We start from the raw sequence: 20502 nt of genomic DNA, 5'->3' as shown, positions 1-20502 counted from the left end.
CTAAAACTTTTCAAACACTCACCCCCAGTCACAGATCTCGGTTGAATACATCATCATTCTTTAGCTCACTTTGCCACCTCAATTCAGACACAGTCATATGCCCAAAACCGGTTCCAGGATGTTTGCTTCTGGTCCATGGAAGGCCTGGCTTGGCAGTTCAGTCTGGACTGTTCCCATGAGGCACATGGTAAAGACTGATTTTCATATGGCAGGGTCTGAACACTGGGGTGGCGAAGTGAGCTAAAGAACGAGGATGGCTAAAACCCAGATTTGTGACTGAGGGCGAGTGTCTGAAAAGTTTCAGCGCTCCGTATTATACGGAATTGTTGTTTTATGAATTGGATCCAAATGATTGTATAGGTGGTGGTACAAGAGTTGGGCAATTTTTCTGTCTTTTGTGATATGATCACACAATGTGTGGGGTGGGCATCCATCTTTAATGTGTACATTTAAAAACTTGCAAAAAAAAAATATATTTAAAAAATGGGGACTGAAAAGGGACCCCTCACCAGGCCATGCAAACTGCTGCTGCAGCCTGCATGCCTTGGTGCAGACAAAAACGACCAAGTCGAAAAGGCACACTGCCCGTCAAAGTAGCACTGCCGAAGATATGGCTAAGTCCCCTCTAGCAGGCCTTACAAGCCCTAAGGCAGGGTGCACCATATCTCAGGGGTGGGCACATCTGCCTGAGCAGATATGCCCCATCTATATTTAAGTCCATTCTTACATACTGTAAGTGCAAAGCAAGCCACACAGAGTAAATTTTGGAAGAGTGAAGTCCAGGAAAATAAAAGGAGTTGTAGGCTCCGACAACAAAGTGTGAGGAGTGGTGTTTGCGTTTCTCCTGTAAACTGTCTTTTTGTGACCTGAAAATAGACTTTGAAGGACTTTGAGTGTCTGAGGTGCCTTTTTCCTTTGATGCTATCCTCATCTGATAGTTTGATAGGTAGTTCTTCTGTTAGATGCAGTAGGAATAGCCTTCCCTCTTACCTTATGACGAGAGTGGAGACAATGAATTAAATCCTTGAACGGAGTATCTGGAAAAAAGTCACCGTCAGAGCCCTTTTTAAGCCGTTTCTGTCATGGTAATAGATATGTAGTTTTCGAAATAGGAGTTGGTGTAGCTGAGTTCAGGGAGACGATGTGCAGTCAAAGTTCTGAAGGATTCATCCTCTGTTGGAAGTGTTCTAAGAGTGCTGTTGTCTGATTGGTTGTTAAAGTGGCTTTGTATTGCCATATTAGCCTATGATGCAATTACAGACTGCTTTACTATGGTACGTTGGAACTCCTTACTTCGGCGATGAAGAATGAATCGGGCATGTGAATCTATGATAGATGCAATAATGGATAAACCGTAATGATGCCCAGAGAAATATACAGAGAAGAAAGCTTGAGGCTATAAAGAGAAACCAGGAATTACAATAAATGTTGTAACTAGTTAAATAAAGACATTATGGAAGATGAGGAGTATATGATAAAAACAGCAGAGAACAATTAGATCATTAAGCATAAAACAGAATTAATCTATGCGAAGCAGCCTTGAACTCTTTACTTTGACATTCTTCCATAAGTCCATTAAGTAATAGTTGCCCCACCAGGAAGACCAACTGTCGCGGGCATAGGATCTTTGCTCAAACCTCTATCAAAGTATGCAGATCATATTTTGAGACCACTAGTCCTCACTATGCTCTATGTTAAGAGCACCAAAGACATGTTAAACATACTTGAGGGAGTTGAGTGCAACGCGGTCTCAGAAATATTTGTTACCATGAATGTCGAAGCTTTGTATACAAGTATCCCCTATGAAGAAACACTATAGGTCATTAAAATTCTCAGAAACACTGCCTGGGAAACCATCCCACCATATGAATTCGTCCTGGAATGTGCCCATATGGCACTGACACCAAATTAATTCACGTACGAGAATGACTTCAACTTACAGACACATCGCACCTCGATGAGACAGCACTTTCTGCCTCTACGTCCATTATTTTGAGACAGAGGAAGTGAACAACCTCTTTAAGTCACATATACGAATAAAGCAAAGGTATATTAACACTATATTCATCATTTGGAAAGGCTTGGCTCCACAGCTAGAAGAGTTCTCCAATTGGATTAATAACCAACTCCCTTCCTGAGATTTGTTTTCGCTTCTATCAGGACAGTCATAGCATATCTACATCTACAAATAAAAGCTTAGGAAAGGACACAGCACTGTGTGGTATATTAGAAGCCCACTGACAGAAACAAGCTCCTAATTATGACAGTTCTCAGCCCAAGACACTCGGACAATTTGCCAACTGGGCAGTTCTTGCAACCACACATTATGGTCATATTTCGAAGACTATGCAAAAAAATAAAATTCTAAAAGGTCTTGGAGGCAAGGTATCCCAATGTAATAATCAAACAAGCATTTAAAGGGCCAGGAACAGCCCAAGAGAGCAACTCTGAGACATATTTTAAGGTTGACACTGATCGCTTAATTTTTGTAACCACATATGGCCTTCATAAAAACCAGGTAAAGAGAATAATAAACATTGGAAGGTTCTTACGTCAGGCTCCTTAAACTATGAGAAACTGATTCTCTTATCCAGAAGGAGTAGGTCCTTCATGGACAACTTTATACACACAAGTCCAAAAAATAAGCTATCAAAGTAAACCAAGTGGTGTTCTCTGGACTTTATCAACAGTTGCAGGGCATTTCCCATGAGGACATTGCAGTGAATGTCACTCTATAAAGAAAACAAAATAACTGGACTCAGGGCGGGTCAGTAAGAATTATACCAACTGTGACTCCAAAAACGTTACCACACGTGTTTGCAATTAGAAATACGTTGGAATGACTACAAGAAAAACAAAAGCTCAGAAGTACTTTTAGATGTCAAAAGGCATCGACTAAATTGATGACACTTCCTAAAAGTCACTCTGAAAACGATTAAGAGCTATATTACTGAGCAGCTGTTACCTAATGAGAAGAATACTGCAGACAAACTATTGTTCTTTGAACAACTGTATATTTACCGTTTAAAATCCTCTACCAATGGCCATCATGGTGAGGTGACCTGGGTAGACTCATACAAAGTTGGGAGTTCTTACATAAATCATTACTGGATTTTAAGCAGGGATTCAGAAGAATAGAAGTAGAAGTGTCTCAGGGCATACCCAAGGAAATGTCTTTCATTACTTGAGTACTCTAGACACAGATAAAATATGGGATACCAGCAGCAATTTCCATAACCAAAGCCCTCAGGTTTTCAATGCCACACATCGTTTTCAGTACCTCACGGTTGGGCCTAGAGGTACGCGCTCAAAATGACCTATACAAATCCTTTACAGCATGAAGAACAGTGTCTGTATGTTGTATGTCACTTCAAGTAAATGAGTGGAAATCATCTCTCAACCGTTTGTATCCTGGATACTTCGATATGGGACTAACTAAGAATGTTATTTTGATCATTACTGTAAGTGTGCGGGCAGCCTACAGGGAGGGTTTACCCATTTGAAGGGTAAGTTATGCGGTTATGTGGTGCTTTTACGTACATACTCCACAATTGACTAGGTTTGTTGCCAGTGTTTTAATGTAGCTTTAACCATGACACAATTTGCCAGGTATGATGATTAATACATCTCACTTCAATGCACGAACTGCTCTTACGACTAGGCATGGATTACAGCAGCCATGATGATGGCCAGAGACCCTGTGGGCAATATTGATGGCTGAAATATGTTGGCTAAATATGTATTGATGACCCATTAAGTACATCATGAATCCAAACAGAATTTGTTTATCATATCGGGGGTAACCAGTAAAATGAAAATAAAAAGGGAAACGTCCTCATTGCCCTCCCATTACACACCATCCCCCAGAGATAATTGTAGGTGAAATATCTGGGTCCCAGCAGTTGATCTGAAAAACTCTCATCAGGAACTCCTGGCAGGTGGTGTTAAGAGTGGATGAGGTGATCTATCCAATTCTTACTGGATTTCTGCAAGCAAAGTAGGTTAAGTGGAGTACCGGTTCTCTGGCAGAAAAGACCTTAGCACTTGTGTGTCTTTTGTTTAATCAGAAACCAAAGCATGCCCCAGGGTTGTGATGAATCAGATGGTCAGACTTAAAGCCACAAAGCTAAGCAGTCAGAAGAGCTGGCCGTAAACTTTAGTTACAATCTAGGCCTCCTGACAGGATCAGAGAGGGGCAAAGGTTCTGCAAGGGAGAAGGGGGAAGAAAGCCAAACTGTACATTCAATAGCACTGAGGGAGTGCCGAGTTTATACAGATAGCAAAGCATACCCCAGGGTTGTGATGGACCAGAAGGCCAACCTTAAAGCCACAAAGCTAAGCAGCCAGTAGAGAGTTTGTCAACTTTAGTTACCATCTGGGCCCTCCTGACAGGATCACAGAGACTGGCCAAATCTCTGCGAGGGAGTAGGGGGAAGAAAGCTAAACCAGAAATTCAATCGCACTGAGGGAGTGCAGGATTCAGAAAGAACTGAAGATACATACAGAGACCAGAGCTCCAGTGTACTCAGGTATGAGGCCAACATCACAGCTGGCAAGAGCATTGTGGAAGAATATAAAAAAATTGAATTTTTGGAAGCAGAATAGAAAATAATTCCCTGTAGTAGAAAAATCTGACCTGTGGAGCTTTGAGTGGCGTTAAGTGTTGTGCTTCCACCTCAATGGCTAGGCTTTTGATCACATCTTGCGTAAGACAGACTACATGTAATATTTACCCAGTACAAGGTTATTTATATATAGGAACTAATGTGTGAGCATTGACTAACGAGCATCCCAGCATGACAGGGAAGAATTCAGCCATGTGAATCAAAAGATCTAATGCTAAAGTTCTAATGCTGAAAAATGTGCATTCAGAAAATAAAAATGGTAAAGGTATCAGGACATGATTGTACCAATCTACTACACTTCAGTTTGGTGATAGAAGTGAAGAGTGAACAAAACTAGATCGCAAGCTTCATGGGTGTAGAAGAGGAAATGTTGTTGGAGCTAGTTTTTGACTTCTTGTTCTTTAATTGGAAGATCATTCATGCAATCACCTCAGAAATATGGAGGTCAATGAGGAACAATATTAATTTGGAGTAGGAGTCTTTAAAAAATAATTTTAAAGGTGAAATATTTAGGTGGATTTTAAGGGTGAATTATGTGGTGCAGGTCTGATGCGAGCTAGCTTGGAAACAGACTTAGAGAAAGGACTCATGATTCATGTGCCAATTCTCTACTACTAGTAGCAGAAGTAGTAGTGTTAGTAAGGGAAATATAAGGTTAGTGCACCAATAGTGATGTAGCCATTGCAGAAGGTATCAGAATGAAAAGAGGGAATAGCAGATGAAAGAAGGGTGGACTAATGAGAGGTAGTGTCGTGCATACCGAAATTGTAATGTAGGCTACTGTAGTTAGTGGCAAAAAAAGGGTACTATTAAAGTAAAGAAAACATGGAGAGGAAGTAGTAAGTAATTTACACCATGCTGAAATGAAGTGAAGTCGGATTGTATGAATGAAAGGATCAAGACTAGTAAAGAAGCAGGAGAAGTGCAAGTCAGAGCAAGAAGTGATCACAATGCCAGCCATAACTAAACTGCATTATTAAGTTGGCAGCCAGTCTTATGAACTTAAGCCAAGGAGGACAAGCAGGTTGGTGTTATTGGCTACGATTACCTTCTATAGTGGAAGTCTATATGAAATGACTGAAAACTACACTGGAGGACTGAAATTGTAGAACCAGTGTGAAGGTTCCTGCATCCCATCTTGGTGTGCCCAATTGGTCGTTCTGCGTGTTAACAGGCTTGGTAAGGCCTACCAGGACTACACAATTGGGGTTTAACAGTACAATAGAATGTTGGTTCAGACATTACTTTGGTCAGCAGAGTCCTCCGAAGTAGGCAAAACATTTTCTAATCATGTATTAAAATTAACACGACATCCAGTTTACGCCATTGTCAATTTTACATCAAGTCACCAAAACATCCATAAAAAAGTTTGACATTTCCAATACTTAACATTTATGTAAGAGGCTTGAATATTTCAGAAGTTTGGGATGGAGTAAAATCCTGGTGAGGTCTTTTTGGCAGCCCTGGCACAGAACGCCAAAATAAAAGTCCATACCTGGATTGGAGCCTGCTGCTCTACGTTAATGTGGACGCCAACGGACGATCCGTCGCTCTTACAGCGTACAATGTGACAAACAAAGATGGGGAGGTGAAGGAGAGGTAAGGGGAGGAGAAAACAAAAAAAGAACCACATCAAACGCTCTGAACAAGACCAAGCAATAGGTCTTAAAAATAATCACCATTCACTCCTCAACAAACTTCAATATGGTAAGCATATGAGCAAACAATTGTCACAGTACAAAATTATCCCTATCTGCATATACCCCTTCCCCTTCCCCAAACAGTTGGATCGGCCACACGCACGCACTTAATTACACCAACAAAGCTGCACTTTCCAAGCCATCTTAAAACTCACTGCAAACAGAAGCCAGACTGCAACCCCACCATGTAATACATATCTGCTAGCCATGGAAATTATTTACAGCATTAAAAATAAAACCCACACACCACCTCCCTCTTCCCTCCTCCCCAAACACTGCACCTCCCCTCGGGCATGTCTGGACATTTAGTAATTATTTTAACATCCGTCATGGTGAAGGGCCCCATGGTTGCTACTGGGAGGCCAAGCTTTCCACTAACCACACCGCTGAAACAAGTTTTAATAGTTGAGGTTTTCAACAGCGCAAGTATCAGAATTTTCGATCCCCTGCACTGAAGAGTAAATTTCCTGCATCATATCAAAACAGGAGACCACAAAAATGCACACTTCAGCATTTCCTCCCCCAGAATAGTGGCATCAATGAAAACGAAGAGGAAACCCACACTATAAATCACTGAACAAAGTTTAAAAAAATACTGCAAAACCATTAAACTCTTGGTGACTCATTCGGAAACAAAAAGATAAAATGACTGAGGCACTATAACATAACATGGACACAAAATTCCCTCTCCACATACCCTGATCCCACTTTCCAAAGGCCTGCAATTTTATGGTTTGTACAGAGCCCTATTTCTACATCCATTCTTAATTTTGAGTAGTATCCATAAGGTGGGAGAATCCTTATATGTGCTGAAAAGAGAAGGGCTGTGTTTAAAAGCAATAACCAATCCTTAAAAGAAATAAATGCCCCCAATCCACTGACCTAAAGCACGTTTCACTAAACACTCTAGATCAATGTCCTATGAAGCAATCTTCAGTTTTGAAATACAGTCCACACCACCCCACCCCAATCTAGCCTACTGGACATAGGTCCAGGAAAGCCCAAAACTCCCTCTAAAAAGGTAATGCACGTTAACCCACCACCTCCCTCCAATGCTTACAACACACTGAAGTCTGACCATGATTCCATAAAAGCATAAAAGAATCCACACTTTCCATTACATTCAATTTTTACATAAAAACTCAAGCAATTTCCATTTACTACATGAAACCACTCTCTTCGAACAGGCAAGAAATAAATACTCCCAATAACAGCACCTTACACCAGCGCCACCTCCGCAACGAACTAATCCAACAAGAAAATAAACATACTAGCTACAGCAGTAGCACCAGTCAAACAAATTCTATACCCAGGGTATTCTCTGGATAAATAGGATTAGTGCGATAAATGTCCTAAACCGTTGCCAATTAAAGTGGTGTATTCAGAGAGCTGCACTCATAACATAAATCATTTTTTATATAAGCAGCCTGCCCTCTGGTAACATGAAAGGCAACATCTGTTGCAGTTTTTATTTGAAGCTATGCATCCAGTGCTCTCTTTCACATTTGTATCGAGACTGGAGCCCTTCTCTCAACCCCTGAAGTAATATTGAGGATTATCGCTAAATACAAAATACAACAAATGTAAGCAAATGGCAACTGTCAGCCAAGTCTGACAAGTCTCGGGAGATGAAGTTACTCAAGGTCACTAGATGCAGAACCTCATAATTAGAAATGAATGTTAAAGCGAGCAGAAACAGAAGAATGCAAATGTGAGTCAACCTTAGGAGATACTGGTGAAACAGGCAAGACCACTCCCTATGTCCGCTATGAAACTACAACAGACATCGTCCAGTAATTAAGTCTTACTCCGTGCCACATCTGCACTACATTCTAGGTGTGTGTGCAATTTTAATAAAATATTCGGGCTGTTTCAAAATCATGTTGATTTGGTAAAAATAGCAGAAACGTATGCAGCACAGTTTATAACCATCTCCTTGACATCCACTAGAGTCACATTGAGGTCACTGTCTTTAAGCACGGGGGATAACCTATGGGGAAATACATCCAGTCAATGACATCGGCGATGAGATTTCAGCTCGGAAGCATACCAAGCTTCCATCATGTCTGATCAGACACACTCACTAATCACAGGCTACAGTGTGCATGCAGACAATGTCAGCTACTCACCCCAGCCGTCACCCGAGGGTTGCGCCCAGCTTCACCCAGCCCCGACATCACCTGCTGGACAGACTGCTGAAAAAAAGGGAAGAAAAAAAAGGGCCTTACTGGGTGAGACATCAGCCTGTTAATACTATGTTGTTGTCCACTTGGGCGTACATTCCACCTAAAACTGGACACCTTACTTTAGGCAGGGCTGTTAAGGATCACTAACGGTCCTTCTTAGGGTTCTGCCCATATAATGCTCTTTTGTTTCCTGTTCATAACACACCACTAGGTTCCACTGCTCCATTTTAGTCTGTATTTTGTATTCTACGCAGAGCACCCAGGCTGATTGTTTTATTCTTATCTTTCATCTCCAAGCTAATTATCACCATATGCAATTGTATCTGTAATACACTATTCAAATTGACCTCATTTACCTTCATCTCAACTATATAAAAGATAATAAATAGGCTTTTCTGGATCATGTTTGTCACCCAACTAGTTGGACCTTGTGCCTTTGGTTTCTTCTGTACTAAGATTTGAATGTTCTTAGTTTCCTTCACATCACCTGCTCAGACCGCATTACCTGTGCTGAGCGCACTTGAGGGAAATAGCGTTATAAGAAGCAGTATATTAGATCCTACGTATGCCATTCATCTCTCACTTACCCACTCTCAACCTCCCTCTATCTTCATCTTTAACAGGTCTACCAATGCCTCAAACTGCCTTCCCCTAGATAACCCAGACTCCTTGTTGCTTCCTCAGCTGCTCCTTTATGTTGGCATCACTGATGATTCGATCACCCCTAAAAACTTGCCGCGTCCCTACTCTGCCTACTTACTAGTATTTCTTCTACTCACCTGTCCACCAATCACAATTTCTTGCACACCTTCTCTACCTGGTCCTTTGTATTGAATTAAAGTGATCCCAGGGATTGGCTCCTCTACCTATCTAGGAATTCATTAAGAAATCAAGCAGGGGTGCCCACTGTAGGGCCAACATAATCCAGGAACATACAAGTAACAAAGCACGGTTTTCAATATCTTTCAGAAGGCAACAGACAAAGTTAATTGCATAGGAAGGGGATGCAGGCCACCAGGTTTTATAGTGGTCACTAAAAAGAGATGGTCCTATATCCTTAGCAAACCTTTATACTGGAACCAATGCACAGCTGTAGTTGCCAGAGAGCAAAAGAGAGAAAACGGGTGCAAGGCTGGATAATTACGGTAAGGTAGTGGATTTGGAGACTAGAATTGATAGAAACCAGATGTGATGGAGCACTAGTAAGGCAATAGGTACAAGATGGACAGACCTTTATGGAAAAGCAACTGAAATCAAATAAACATGAAGGAGCAGTGGGCAGAAAGGTCCCCATATCCAAATTCAGACAACATTTAGATATAAGGCTCGTCATTATTCCAGAGTGTGGGAAGCTGGCTCTTTATATGATATATCAAAATAGAACATATCATGTAAAGAGACCAGAGGTTCCCGTATGAGTGGACAGGTGCTTGCTATGGCAATCCCAAGGTGCTCTTATAGGGGGCCGTAGGGTCGAGCAGCCTTAGGCTTATCACAGAGGAGTGCAAGACATCTAAAAATACACACAATAGTGAATACGTGAGGCACACGACTCAAGAAGGAGATCCACATAAATTTATAACAAGCATTTGCAATGCAATAGGTCTCGCATTTGCGAGAGTTTCAGCTATTGGCATTGTAAATAACGATGCGTTTTATTTAAATGTTTGTTTTAAAGCATAAATAAAAGGCAGCGTCATGTACAATGCCAATAGCTTAAACTCTAGCAAATTATTGCATTTTTTTACCACGCAAGTTTAAGCTATTGGCATTGTAAATGAAAGCCTTTTATATATGTTTTAAAAACCAAATCATAAATAAAAAGCATTGTTATTTTCAATACAAATAGGTCAAACTCGGGTGCATGCTAGACCTATTGCATTGCAAATGCTAGTTTCATGTGTCATGAAGAGAAACAGAGGGTGTGAATATGTATTTACTTAGAGAGCACGTGGACGCTGAGAATTGTGTGCTTTACATGGTAAGAGTAACCGTGACAAAACTCTTACAATAAAGTGGAAGAAGCACGCAAGAGATGAGAAGCTTGCAGGGGAGTGCAGCTAGCGCCCGGCGAGTGTGAGTGCTGGAGCGAGACAGGGCCGGAGTCACCCAGACAGGGCCGGAGCCACCCAGACAGGGCCGGAGGAAATAGGAGAGTAATAGGAGAACAGGGGAGGAATAGGACGAACTGAGAGGGTGAAGGAGGAGGGAGGCAGAGATAAAACGTGGAGTGAGAATGGGGAGACCAGGAGGAGAGGGCGGGGAAGGGGAGCTTGCATTAGGAAGGTGCAATTAGGAAGTAGGGGGAGAGGGAATGTAAGTACACAGAAACAAGAATTGTGTAGAAAGAGCTAATGCAAAGCTCTCTCAACAATGAGAAAGCAACTCTGAGCACTACGTTGAAGACCAACTGGTCTTATTAATTCAATCACAAAGTTAATCTTAAAGTATACAGCAAAATCATCCAAATGTTCAAGTCATTTATTTTTCGACGACGGTTGATTCACCAATCAACGAATTGAATATTCAGTATCATATCTTCATCATTTGAAAACGTTTAAGGTGATGTTAACACATCCCGATGCATTTCGGGCACCGCCCTTCCTCAGGGGAATACTCTACAAAAACAATCCAAAATAAATGATGTTCAAATATACAGTTAACATAAATGCAAAACATACTATCAAGCGTTAATACTTAATTGAAATAAATGGCGACCCGCTGGTGAAAACACCTTCACCAAAGGTAATCATATCTCAAACAAAAATCACCACAGAATCATAAGTGGGATCATAGTTCCCTCCACCAAACGAGTGAACAAAGGAGACGTGAGTGACTAACGTAAATAAAGATATTTCACCGGAAAGCAACCGAAAAGTGAACAAACCTCTAAATCACGAGTGGATAAAAAGATTACTCGAGTGTTGCATGCAAACTCCCTATCGATGTGAAGTTCTGGCAATGCGAGTCATAGAAAAGTAAGATCAATCCTCCCATATATATAAGTAAAATCTATGTCTGCGTAAAGTTCAAACAGGGTGAAATCAGGGCGTGTAGCCCCATGCCACATCCTAGAAATGACGAGTTCCCCGGGGGGGTAACTTACTTAAACGGGAGTAGAACAAGTTCTGCAGGTGAACGCAGAGACCAGGAGAAGCCGGCGCTGCAATCTGGTAGTCGGTAAAGTAAGACGCGAGTGAGCATGGACATAGAAAGAGGACAGCGTGATTGAAAATAGAAAACGGACTACCCGTGTGAACAGAAAGGGTGTAAACAGACTGAAACCGAGTGGAAATGAAAAAAGATTGGAAACCCTTCAAGGTGTTGGCAACCTAGATCATAAAGCCATTATAAGTCAAACTGTGGACATGAAAAAATACAAAATAAAAAATAGATGAAAAATGATATGTAGGAATGTAAAAAACAGTGTAAATTTACAGGATAATATGCAAGCATTACAGATAACATAAAAATTCCATTCGGTCATTTAACCCATCGGGTACCATAGTGGACATGAATCGGATCCAAAAGTTCTCTCGTTTGAGTAATGTGTTTTTGTTGTTATGTGTCACTTTGACTTGTTCCAAGATCAAAAATTTCAATTGTGCCACACTGTGTCTGTTTTCATGAAAGTGGTTTGCCATGATGATTTTGCTGTATACTTTAAGATTAACTTTGTGATTGAATTAATAAGACCAGTTGGTCTTCAACGTAGTGCTCAGAGTTGCTTTCTCCTTGTTGAGAGAGCTTTGCATTAGTTCCTTTGGATTTAACACTGCTAGGCCAGACAGTGTTAAACTCTAGTAGCACACTACACCCTTCATGTGTTGTTTACCGGTGATTTATCGAGCTGTGCGAGTTCCTTCCTTTCATAGTTGTGTAGAAAGAGAACAGGGGAAGTATAGAGACATCGGAGTTCCTTTTTTATCAGACCTGTAGAGTTACTCGTCCAGCCAAAACAATTTTTCAGGTGGCATAAAGAGAAACTGAGGGTCTAAATATGTATTTATTTGGAGAGCACATGGTCGCTGAGAGTTATAGAGGTGCTTTACATGGTAAGAGTAACTAGTGACAAAACTCTTAAAATAGACTGGAAGAAGCACGCAAGGGATGAGAAGCTTGCAGGGGAATTCAGCTAGTTCCTGGCAAGTGAGAGAGCATTGGAGCAAGAAAGAGCAAGCGATAGAGGGTCAGAGTGAGCGAGAGAGGACCGGAGCGAGAGAGGACCGGAGCAAGAGAGGGTCGGAGTAAGCGAGAGAGAGGTTTGGAGAAATCGAGGGAGAGTAGGAGAAACCGAGAGGGGCCCGGTGCAAGCAAGAAAGGCCCAGAGCAAGCGAGAGAGGGTAGGAGAAACCGAGAAAGAGGGTCGGAGATAGCGAGAGAGGCCCGGAGGAAATGAAGGCAGGAGCAAGAGTGATCAGGGCTTAGAGGCCGGTGAAGCAAGAGTGTGGGGAGCAGGAGAGAAGGTGGGTGGTAGGAAGCACGGAGCAAGGGTGGGTAGGGCATAAGTAATTAGGGGCAGAATAGGACGAACTTAGATTAGGCTGGAAGAAGTGATGAAGGCAGTGGAACAAGGATTGGAAAAACAATGGAAAACAAGCATTTACAATGCAACGTTTTCGCCTTTGCAAAAGTTAGAGCTATTGGCAATGTAAATGACAACATTTGTATTTATGAGTTGGTTTTGAAAACAGATAAATAAATGGCATTGTCATTTACAATGCCAATAGCTTAATCTCTCGCAAATGCAACACACACCCACAGAGAGGCCCCCCACACAGAGCCCCCCCCACACACCCACAGAGCCCCCCCACACACCCACACAGAGCCCCCCCACACACCGCGAGCCCCCCCACACACCCACACAGAGCCCCCCCACACACACTGCGAGCCCCCCCACACACACTGCGAGATGCGACTAGAGGCCTCGAGGCAGACAGGTTCTCAGGCTCCGATTTAAAACACCCCGTCCTATCTTGCAGATGGATGGGGGAGGGGTGCATTTTCTAATTTCTACTCCATTTCAATAATCCTACAGTTTGGTAGCTGCAGAAGAGGCTATAACTATTTCACTCCCATGAGTGATATTGCAGGTCTCCAACTCTTTATTTTAGACATCACTATTTTTTTTTTTCACAGAAGCAAAGTTTATTGCAATCCTTGTGGGAGAGCTAGTATTTCTTTAAACTTTTGCTACAAGCACTCTGTACTGCACTTGTCCTATGTTCAGAAAGGTGTTGTGTCATGTTTGACTCTTATGTTCTCTTTTGGTTCATTGTTACATAGAATAAAGTCTTCCTGCATCCGTCTGGGTCTCTTTGGGTCCAGTTGACTCCCTTTCCTTCTTGTAAAAGCCATAGTACCTCCCGGTTTCCGCCAGGATTCTTCAACTGGCAGTTCTCCTAATTGCACGAGTTTGTGCGGCACAAGTTGTATAGCTGCATGTCATCTGATGCCATTTTGCAGGCCTGTACTTAACGGTGCTCAAATCTTTCAGCGCATCTGCGTAGGTGTGTGGTGCATGCGCCTGATTAAATGTGAACCTTATTTGAGGTGCAGGCGCCGGCAGAACCGCAAAATGTACATATCTACTACTTCACCCCGTTAAAGGGACAGTGACTTTGTCTGACATCCCGAGACCACTAGCCACCAGGAGCCTGCATAAAATATCAAGAACACTCCTTGCGCAGGTTAACGTGTAGGTGGGGCGTCTTCTTCGGAAAGGACTCCTAAAAGCTGTGTTAATATAAGCTTGTGTTCTTGTGCAATGTAACTGGTGCTAATGTAAAGCGTTCCTATACCTTCAGGTCGAGTTTGCGCTCTATAGAACTGCAAAAAGAAGCTGCTTAGCTGGGCCATTAGCGAGATTAAAGACTGCTTGTGGCATGTGCATGCACAATCGGCAGCCAAACTCTTTCTTATCGAGCATTAACACTAAAGGAATGTCTCTTTATAAAACGTAGTTTCCGCAGCACGTCATTAAATAGCACAAAGAACAAACCGTGCCACCGGTGGGCTTTCAGATATCACTCGGAGACATTTTTAAGTTCAGGCGCATGGAATTAGAACGAATCACATTATTGGTTTCTCCTTTCTTTGTGTGATGATATATTTTATAGATTGGGTGCGACTGTTTGGCACCCACGAAATCATCTCAGTGTTTTAGTTAAGGACATGAATACAGTCCCCGACATGGACCTGTCTCAAAGTGCGTTTTTAAATACTTTCAGGTCCGAGACCAGGAGGGACCCGGCCCACTTAAAGCATTGGCATGTTCTTGCCCCTGTTTGTAGAAACGCCGAAAGGCCATTAATACACTCAAGCATTTTCAAAATAGGTTTTTATTGTTTAGGCCGAGGAGTAGGGGGACCGTGAGAGGAAGTTAGACCAAGGAACAGCGCAAAAAATGTTTGACATCACCCAGGAAACATTGATGTAGACATTTCCAGAACATGCGCGTGACAGATATGAGAAATGTAAAGACATAAAAATGCAAAACAGCAATAATCGTGACGTTCCTTTTACTGCACAGAGTCCAGTTTACTCCTGCCTTCTACGTCACCCCTGCAAGAAAATTTTCAAATCGGCCTAAAGAGGACACAAGCCAAGAAGCTGTCCCCGGCCCGCACTCTGGAGGGGTCCGCGCCCTGCTCCGGACATGAGGCAGAGATTAAGGGCGGAGCCAAAGGTGGGCCTTAGCGATGCTGCACCGGAAGTCAGGACGCAGGGGGCCTCCCACTAACCCCACACCAGGAATGACACGCCTGGAATGAAGGGCACACCCCAGTCATGTAACACCTCCTTCCCCCGCCTCTAGGCGCATCCCTGGCCCCACTGCTCCTCGGTCCTCCCAGTCCAGCTGGCTGACCCCTTCGTCCGGAACGAAGCCCGGTTTAGCGTCTTCATCTTGAATACCCAAACGTATAGAAGCCGCTGCCTCCTGATATGTATGTAGCCTACGAAGGAAATGTGGCTTAGACGATAGTTGCTAAGTTAGGCCGGGTCATTGAAACTTTGCACTGATGTAAACACCTTTAAAAATGCACCTTTTTGTTGCTTCTGTAATTTGGAACGGAGCAGAAACATTTCGCCTGGCCACATTGCAAAAAAGGATTTCCACACCAACGGAAAACAAGAAGCACGGGCACACGGAGGGGGCGGGAACGGGCACACGGACAGCGGGAGGGGGGAGGGGGGCGGGAACGGGCACACGGACAGCGGGAGGCGAAAACTGGATAAAAAAAAATATTAAAAAATGCCGCATACCTGCAAGGAAAGAAATCGCGCAGCCCACCGCATCCGGGCAACTTCAATCTCGCAGCCCACTCTGCAAAGGACACTTTGAAACTGACCAAAACAGGACAAGAAAAAAAAAAAGATCCGCCCACCGCCGCATGACGTGAGCAGAAAGCCTAAAATTCTCCGGAACGCCCCCGAATCTGCTCCGCAATTGACGGACAGATCTTTGTTCCAATGGCAAGCCTCCATTTATGGAGCTAGCTAATGGAACAGAGGGTGGATTCCCAAGCCACATACTGTAGACATAAGATTTCGGCTGCGCCGAAAAGCTGCGCAGTGCACAGCTTTCGGCCAGTCGAAACCTAAAAAGAGTTGAGACATAGAAGTAGAATGTGGAGGGATGGGGGCAGAGGTAAAACGTGGAGTGAGACGGGAGGCAAGGAGGAGAGTTGCTTCATGCAGCGCAAAGGAGTTTGCAGACGCTGCGTTGCACGTTCGGGAGCAGCCAACAGCGAACACACAGAAGGAGGGTTACCGGCTACAAGAAACAGGACGGTGGTAGGAAGCGTCGGGGACAGCCCCATTTGGGGAGGGGGCTGTACAACAGTGAAGTGTGTTAATCTGTTTTTTTAACTGCCACGGCCGCTTCAATCGCTGCTGGAAAGGGAAAAGCGACCTGGGCGCTGCGGCACAGTGCTGATTTACGAACATATTAGTTGTCGAGGTCTAAAGTTCACATACCTGTGAGCCATCAAAGCATAACCATCTTGGGCAGCAGGCCAATGCAGGCAACCTTGTAAGAGATTCCCGAGTGGAGGGTTAACTCTTTAGATGAAGTGATTTACTACAAATGAGCATTCGGCGGCCGGGACACTTTTGGCGCATGCGTATAATGTAAGGTTGCGCGCGCATCTTAATGCGCACTATTTTTATAAAAAAACAATTACACTGTGTAAGCGTAACGAGACTGAAGTTAGGCGGTGCTGCTTCCGAAATGAACGGTAGTTAAGTATCGGATGAAGAGCCAATAATAAGCCTGCTAACAAAAAAAAAAAGCAAAAGTTAACTAATGGCAAGCGGCAAGAAATTACCCAGCAATAGGCAGAGTTTCACCATGCCAAATTACTAGATGTCTCGGAGAGACAGCGCTTGGGCACTGCCTAGGCAAGACCTAAAAATAACCAGTATCTTTATATATGCTTTGGCAACACAAACAATTCGTTTAGCTAAGTAAGACTTTTAATAGAAATATTTTAGAGTTCCAAAAGTCGACAGCGCAAATTCTGGAAGCTGCAATGTTATCCTAAGGAAGGAAAATTCAATGTGGCATTTGGTTATACTACGACTTCTAGGACCAGTCTACAGGAGTTAAGGTAAGTGGTGGGCAAGGACCAAGGCAGAACCAGCAGAACACCACCAGCAGCCCTAGGGTGGCCAGGTGCTGTGGTACACAACAGCATTGGGTGCCCAATGGTACTCTATGGGGATCAGTCTTTGTGTAAAGAGGCTGCAGGCTTGGACTGGGAGGCAAGTCGGTCTGAACCAACAGGGGGGCTCAGGCCTCATGATGCTCAAGGGTGCATAAGTGTCCTTAGGCGTCTGGCTTTTCTTACCAGGAGCAGTCGCTGTAGAGGCTGCAGTCAACATCGGGGAGTTCACGAGAGGGTTAACCACACTCGACTGACTGGAAAGCTGGGGGACCACGTGGATACCGTTGGTCAACTTCAACTCTGGCTTGGAGCGAAGGGTGCAGTGGTGTCTTCAGGCAGCTGGTTTCTGCAGGCAAGGGGTCCTTACAGGGGTCTTTAGATGCCTGCAAAATGCATGGAATCTTGGTTCCTGGGTGAAGTGTAGGAAGTTCTCATGGGCTTTGGAGACTCAGCAGCTACAGAACCGTCCGTGTGCATGTATTGGTGAATCCAACACTGGCATCAGTGTGGGTTTATCAATATGAGATGTTTGATACCAAACATCCCTATTTTCAGGGAAGCCATCATGTAGCTGGGGAACTTGTTTCGTCAGTGTCCAGCACAGGTTTGTGAGAAAGTGCCCTAGGAGTTTGTAATTATGAACCATACCATACCATTATGGCTGCACTGAAAACGGAGAAGTTTGGTATCAAACTTCTCAGCACATTAAACCCACACTGATGCCACTGTGGGATTTAAGGAAAAATGCACACAGAGGGCATGTTAAAGATGCCCCCTGAAAAACAACCTAACACTAGTGTCCAGGCTGAGTGGCTGCTTTCAGCTGCCACCACCAGACATGTTTCTGGACCCCTGGGTCGAGAACCTGCTGGTTCGAAGGTCTGAAATAATGCGCATTCTGGGACAAGGTGCCAAGCCTCTTCCCCCAGGATGGGCAGGGCCCACAAAGGGGAGGCTTCAAAGGATTGCCGCCTTTGTGAGCTTCCCCTGGCCTAATGCTGCTTTCAGGAACTGGCCCCCACTGGTTCTGACCCACACTGGTTCTGACCCACACTTTGGGCAGGAGAATCGGCAGGAAAAACAAGTGAGGAAGAGAGGTGTGCCCACCTTTGCCAACCCCACCCCTCAGGCGGGGGAGGCACGGTGAAACAACTCTCAGTCCCCGCCATCTTGCAGATGGGGGTACCCAGCCAACCAGGTTGAGGCTTATACCCCCCCCCCCCACTAGAGGGTGGCATAACAGAGGGTGTAACCACTCCAGGGAAGGGACCTTTTGGTCCCATCCTTTTACCTACCTGGAACACCCCTAAATCTAGTATTATAGTAACAAGATAAGAAGAAGGACCTAATAGCTGTGCCAAAGCTAAGAGGAGGACGCCCACTGACTTGGCCCCATCCCTACCGGCCTGCCCCACCTCGAACCTGCAGAAGCGAAACTCCGGTGTGTCCTGCAGCCAGCAATTTCAAGAACCCCTAGAGGACCTGCCCTGCCTTTCGAACCAAAGACTTTGTCTCCCGTGAACACCAGATTTGTTTAGCCACAGACTCCAGCTCTGGTGAAATCTGCAAGTCTGCACCACTTTGCACCGATGCCCACGGCCAGAGTTCGAGTGGCCCAACACCACGAGGTCGTCACCCCGACTATCCGGACCAGAGATCCGGTGATCCCTGACCTGCCTCTAGCCGGCACCTGCAACCTCAATTCAGAAGGTCCCCCTGCCCCCCCAACCGCGACCAGGAGCTGGTAAGAAGATCCGACCCTACACGGGGGTGCCCCATGGCCTTGGTGGCCCAACCGACTGTCTAACCAACCCCCAGCATCCCAACTTACCTCTCCAAGTGGGGGTCGCACCCAGAAGACCTTCGTCCCCGAGCCTGCAGTGTGTTTGCAAAACCGGAGACTCCCCATTGAAAGTTACAAGGCACCTGGGGCAAACCAGCACCCCTCTGCCCTAATGCCGCTGAGGGTGCACCTTTTGTGCTATCTTGAACCCCCATTTGCCATGAGCTTAAATTCAGGAGTTTTGCTCCCACAACCTTGTGGTTATAAGAAAGAGGGTATCACCCAGACAGCCACCGGGACCTCGGTAATTAACAGTACAAAAGGGTAGAGGTCCCAGTGGGACAACCTCAAAATATATAATTTTGATTGTGCAAGCGTGCATTGAAATCTTTACGCTGAGAATTCTTGTTCAGTATTATTCATTTCATAATGAACATCCAAAAGGTGTTCATAATCCAGCATGAATCTGGAACATATATACAAACAAATTGAGAGTGCCCCAAATGGGGAAAAAAGGGAAGGATTTTGTAAGTGCAACGGGTAAGGAAAGGAAAAGTAGTGACAATATGATCATCAGCAGTATTATTTACAAAGAGAAGGCTTGTTGAACCTACCAAATGCATATATACAAGTTGACTGCCATTATGTACACTGAAAAATCAGTGAACCTCACTGTTGCCCACATTGGCATAAACATTGTCAACGTTTCAACCCCAAAATCAATACATAGGTGACTTTGGTCCTTCCAACAGTGGTCTTGCTCAGGACTGTGTATGGGGCAGCTAAGGATTGAACAAATGAACGAAGACTTAAAAACTTGTGAATTCCTTAACAGCACTGTATGCGACAACCTAATAGCTAATTTACCATGTGCAACCAACAACTCGGTGGTAATATTTGTAAAGGTGGGCCTGGGGGCTCCTAGGGCAGAGTGCGGACAGCAGGCAACCTGCAAAAACAAGGTTGAACGCCATCAAATATATGATCAACAAAATAAAGATCGAATTACACGTTACAACTATGTATGGGTATAATTCAATTTGGTTACACTCACTTGGTTAGAAATGTTCTCCACACATTTTCTAAAATATGGTGTCCTTACTGCGGGCCAGAATAAAGCAAAGGGTCACAAATTCTGTGTAACTAAACAAGAAAAATGGACCAAGAATGAACTGCCACTCTTGAAATTATGTTAAAGTGAGACCGAGGTAGCTTAAAAAAGGATTGTTTAACTTCTGCTGTGCAACCGCGTATGAGTAGACAACCGAATGGCCTCTTCGAAGCACTAATTCCAAAGACAGCAAAAGGCATAACTGAGTGCGCCCATGGACAATCCATGACCTTGTAAAGGAACGGCGAATAGGGGAGAGAGACTCCTTACCTCAGCTTCAGGGACATCAGCTCTGCTGCATCGTAAGCGGGGCGCAGAACAAGGGATCATTTAAATACTAAATCGTCACAGCATGCACGCGCTGGTCACGTCATGGCAGTCGCTGGATGCTCACTAATATGTCCGTGTACTAGACTTCAAAATGGAAA

The 20502-nt window shown here is 44.1% G+C and overlaps 1 protein-coding gene across 7 annotated transcripts in view; it reads right to left on the bottom strand.

Annotated features, from left to right (window-relative positions):
- Positions 1-20502, bottom strand: part of BAG6 (BAG cochaperone 6) — a 440475-nt gene that overhangs the window by 307971 nt on the left and 112002 nt on the right. For 2 of the 7 annotated variants that reach the window (XM_078645986.1, XM_078645987.1), the window contains exons 5-6: positions 8455-8520; positions 6121-6177 (exon numbers count right to left, since the gene is read on the bottom strand). In XM_078645986.1, the coding sequence (XP_078502112.1) occupies positions 6121-6177; positions 8455-8520 (123 nt within the window). The remainder of the gene's footprint in view (positions 1-6120; positions 6178-8454; positions 8521-20502) is intronic. The other 5 variants (XM_078645989.1, XM_078645990.1, XM_078645991.1 and 2 more) reach the window with 3 other exon arrangements.

This window comes from Lissotriton helveticus, chromosome 5_1 (genome assembly GCF_964261635.1).
Source record: "Lissotriton helveticus chromosome 5_1, aLisHel1.1, whole genome shotgun sequence".
Classification (NCBI taxonomy): domain Eukaryota; kingdom Metazoa; phylum Chordata; class Amphibia; order Caudata; family Salamandridae; genus Lissotriton; species Lissotriton helveticus.
This window is presented reverse-complemented; position numbering and strand designations above follow the sequence as displayed.